The sequence below is a fragment of the Aplysia californica genome, unplaced genomic scaffold (genome assembly GCF_000002075.1).
Source record: "Aplysia californica isolate F4 #8 unplaced genomic scaffold, AplCal3.0 scaffold00367, whole genome shotgun sequence".
Classification (NCBI taxonomy): Eukaryota; Metazoa; Mollusca; class Gastropoda; order Aplysiida; family Aplysiidae; genus Aplysia; species Aplysia californica.
Genome location: NW_004797637.1, coordinates 326,617 through 331,319, shown reverse-complemented (window position 1 = coordinate 331,319; position 4,703 = coordinate 326,617). Strand labels below are relative to the sequence as shown.

Genomic DNA, 4,703 nt, shown 5'->3' with positions numbered 1-4,703 from the left:
GTGTGTGTGTGTGTGTGTGTGTGTGTGTGTGTGTGTGTGTGTGTGTTTGTGTGTATGTCTATATTCCTGTGTGAGTGTGAGGTTGAGGCGGAAAATAATTACTTTGTGAGTTTTTAATGGAAGACATACCTTTTCATCAGTATCCACCCACCTCTCCCACCCCACCTTTCGTTCAGCTGTGAATTTCCTGGTACTCATATTGGCGGCAAATGCAGTCGTTGCCAAGGTAATGAAGCGATACCAAGGTCAGATCATGAAGGTCAAGGACGAACGTCTGAAGCTGATGGGTGAACTTCTGAACGGAATTAAGGTCGGTTTTCTTGCTTGAGGTACATGACACAAGAACGGTCACTCAGTTCGGAGAAAAACAATTCAGACAATCAGATAGGAAACAACAACAACAACAACAACAACAACAACAACAACAACAACAACAACAACAACAACAACAACAACATATTCAAAGAAAAAAAGTAGGACCTAAGGTCAACCTTATTTGTCAGTGTTTTATATAGCTCGCAACTGCATAAGGTCATAATTATGAGCTCGCAGGACACATTAAGGAATTAAGCATTAATTCTGTAGGTAGGACTTAGTTTTGGATTTTGCCGGGGTGGCAGCCAGAGCCTACTCTTATCGAGTTTGGACCACCAAGAGATCTTTAACGTGCGCAACTTGCCCATGGGACCTCAGAGATTGTTTTGTCCTTGTCTGAGAAGGCTATATGTCAATGTGTTAGATCTTAGATCAGGGTTGTGGCTGAAAGACAGCAGTAAGAGGAGCCAGGGAGTAGCAGAAGAAGGTAGCAGAAAGAGTTTGGAGCCCAGAGGAGGGGCACAAAGAGGGGTGGGGAGGGGGGGGGAAAGAGGAGACGAAAGCAGACGACAGAACATGATAAGAGAGCAGGAAAGGAGTTGAAAGGAGAACATGTTTTAGAGAAGAAGATTTTCCGTCGCAGTCAGGATGCAAACCGTACCTTTAGACCACGAGAGCCACCGGTCAGCCTTTTTCAGGAACAATGCATCGAGTCTTTGACTGAGCAACCGCATTATGCTTGCTCTCAACGGCATGGGGTAACTAAACCCTCTCTGGGTTAACCCTTTGAAGAAAACCTCCTGATCATTCGACAACACTTGAAGACATACTGCTTTGAGGCACTTAAAAAAAGGAAGCTTAAGATAAGTGTTCGTTAAAATTAAAAAAAGTTTTCTTTATCTGAAACTTCAAAGGGCAGGCACCAATTATGCACATTGACATTCGTGTTTATGATTGAGTCTGTGGTACTGATTGGGACGTCATCTCTTATGACTTCAAAATTGCAAGTGATGGATACTGGTGGCACCATGCTGCAATATTGCCTTTAGTTTGGCTCTGATCGGCCATTGTGCATCTGCAGAGTCTGAAAAAGAAATTAAATAGTAAGAGTTTCACAGCACTTGCAACAAAATAGCTGGGCCCCCTTTAATGATAATAATAATAATAATAATAATAATAATAATAATAATAATAATAATAATAATAATAATAATAATAATAATAAATAGTATTAGTATAGAACATATCCCTGCTCAACAGCAGGCTCTATGCGCTTTACACTATATTATTACCCAAGCAGACCATAGAACACTCCGAAACATTCTCAGCTTCTCGGGAAGCATACAATGCAAGCAGCTGATTAAGCGCTCAAACACTAACAAACTGACAAGATCTTTCGTTGTCTATAGCCGGGTACCCGTTCCCACCTGGGTGAAGTGAGGAAAATTTGTGTTAAGTGCCTTTCCCAATGACACAACGTCGGGCCCTTGACGGGATTCGAACCCACGACCTTACGGTTGCAAGTCCGATGAAAGGAATGATCCTTGCATTAACATCAACTGAAAGTCATTGGCCTACTATATTTTTACACTCTACTAGAAAGCAGCAATAAATCGTGAGAGATGAAAAAAATCAGAAGGTCTAGATCTAGATCGATATTCTCACAACAATATGTTTTACTTTTACTTTTACCCGCTACTTATACCCTTTTGTCGCGGGAAGAAACAGACGTCTCCCTGCCACCAGCGGAGAACTTGGGCCATTTCGTGGTTGTATGGGTTGTACACTCCAGAATTTTAAAGCTGTCGAATCAGGCGCACGGCTAGTGAACGGAAACCACACTTGTTTACAATGGCGTTTTAGAAGTCGGACTTTCCCAAGAATAAGATCTAAACGAAACTAATGAAAAACTGAAAATAAAACTACAGTGACTTTAGGCTCCTCAATAAAACTGTGCACCTTTTAAATGATTCCGGACCAACATTAATTTGGAAGTTAAGTAGTTCGGAAGTTTTAGGTGGCCAAGGTGAATGACTTTTACAAATATAACATGTAGATCTAGATCTAGATCTAGATTTAGATCTAGATCTAGAGATAAACGCGAAGGGTTACAGAGGTTCTATGAGACAGTAACATACAAATCAAAGGAGGAGAGATAAGAACGATAGTGTTTGACAGGAAAAAAAGAGAACGTCTTTAAAGACAATGTAATAGTTTTATGCTATGGAATCATGTCACATTTGTGTTTTCTTTTTATTCCCTTTTCTATTGTGCGTTTTAAGGCAATCAAGCTGTACGCATGGGAACCAATGTTCATCCAAGAGGTGGAGGAGGTGAGGGAGAGGGAGCTGGCCATACTTTTCAAATACGCGCTTCTAGAAGCTGTGCAGATCTTCTTTTGGAGCGGTACTATATTTTGGGTAAGGTTCACACAGGCTCTTCCACCCTCAAGCTCATTCATACGATCACATACAAACACACAAGCACACACTTACTCACAATCAAGCAAATTCTTGCTGACAAACATGTAAACAGGCATGCAAACTCAAACACATACCCATAAAATATACAGAAACGCACACACATACACACACACACAAACACAAACAGAAACACACATACACACGCACGCGCGCATGCGCAGGTGCACACAGGCATGGAAAATGAACACACAATGCTGTTTTTTTCCAAAGAATTCCAAGTCATAGCTGGTTTAACTAGGAACCACCCCCCCCCCCCTTTCGTTTTGATCTTGACGTCACAATCACCACCCCCACCCCACCCCCCGAAAAAAAACCAACACAAAAAAAGTCGCCATGCTCTTCCCCTCTTCTCCATAGATACTTCTAGCAAAATAGACGTTTTACGCCTCCTTCGACACTGTTCAGATAACTTACAAGGCAGGCTGACCTCGTTACTTCGCTCTTTTCATACACATTCACACAATCTTTCCATCACTCAAGTGACGTAATACACTACTCTCTCCTCTGTTTCTGTGTTTACTTTTCTCGGTCCCCCTCATAGACATGAACTGTAATAATCTAGACTGTTATGGCCGCCACACTTTGCTGTCTGAAAAAAATTCGATACGAAGCATGCGGAATATGGGCAAAACGCAGCTCTCACTGTTGTCGAGCGCAAGTTGTTGACCCCTCCCCTCTCAATAGCGTCTTACTTTCATTTTGCTCTTCATTTTTGTCGACATTCCCGTACCACCCCATTCCCTTGTCTTCTTCCCTTTTTCCCCCTCTGCTCTGTCGCCGCTCCTGATATCACTTGTTTCTACAAACAACCCACCACCCTCCCCTGCCACCCCTCTTGTCATTCCTCTCTGTCCACGCCCTTCTCTATTTTGTCATTATGGAGTTTCCCATTAATCTTTCCTCTACTCTCACCTCCCCTTTCCCCGTTGTCCCAACTCCTCTCCCTCACCCAAGATCACATACTTCACGATGGTGGGCGTGGTGTTGGCGCAAGATAGCCACTACCTAGACGCCAGCACAGCCTTCGTGTCCATGAACTACATCTCTGTGCTGAGACTCGCCATCAATAACATGCCCAAACTCCTCAAGGACATGGTCACGGTGAGATGGCTCATTTATGGCCTGTAGTCGGGTCTGGGTGGATTTAGTTATCATTTCACGATTCTGAATCCTTAAAGATTTTCGTAACCCTGATGTACGCAATTAGACTTAAGTCAAAATGCCAGGCCCTCGAGAATTGAGAAATGGAGCAGGCCTGAGTGTAAAAACGAATTCCTGCGTTTTATATATCCCAGTGTATATTCACTGTAGAGTACTTTTTTGTTTGAATTAAGAAGTTTTGGTTACGTTGTTGACGTGAACACTCTCGCCACACAATGAAAGCGACAGTGACGACCTTTGTGTTTGCAAAATAATACCCTGTCCCTCACACTCTCGAACTATCTTTTATTTTCCCATCAGCCACTGGAACTTGGTGGATTTAGTCAAGGAAAACTAATTACCTATCTTTGGTAATATAACAAAGATATCTAAATGTGCGTAGATAAGATCAGTATGTAAAAAGTAGATAAGATGCTTTCGTACTTTGTGTAGATTGTCTTCTATCAACAATAGGTGTTTATAAATATGTCACAAAAAGCAGTCAGTTGGAATTAAGCTCCATGAGTGACTAGGCAGAGCGTATGCAAATGATCAAAACTCATATAAATGAACACATCTGTTTTTGTTTTTTTAAATATTGCATTTTATCCATAGATACTCAAGTTTCTGTAACTTTCAAATTCCCTTTGGGGTCACAGCAGTGGCAGTGCCACAGCCAGTGAAGTTTTCACTGAGTTGTCGGTTCTACGTATTGTTGGAAATGAGGGGAGAAGGGATGAACGGTCGGGGTCATGGGGGCTTTGG

At 42.2% G+C, this 4,703-nt stretch overlaps 1 protein-coding gene across 1 annotated transcript in view; it reads left to right on the top strand.

Annotated features, from left to right (window-relative positions):
* The window catches only part of LOC101860752 (multidrug resistance-associated protein 1), a 30,486-nt gene that overhangs the window by 9,450 nt on the left and 16,333 nt on the right, over window positions 1-4,703 (top strand). The window contains exons 9-11 of the mRNA XM_013085344.2: window positions 177-310; window positions 2,598-2,735; window positions 3,753-3,899. Coding sequence (XP_012940798.2) covers window positions 177-310; window positions 2,598-2,735; window positions 3,753-3,899 — 419 coding nt within the window. The remainder of the gene's footprint in view (window positions 1-176; window positions 311-2,597; window positions 2,736-3,752; window positions 3,900-4,703) is intronic.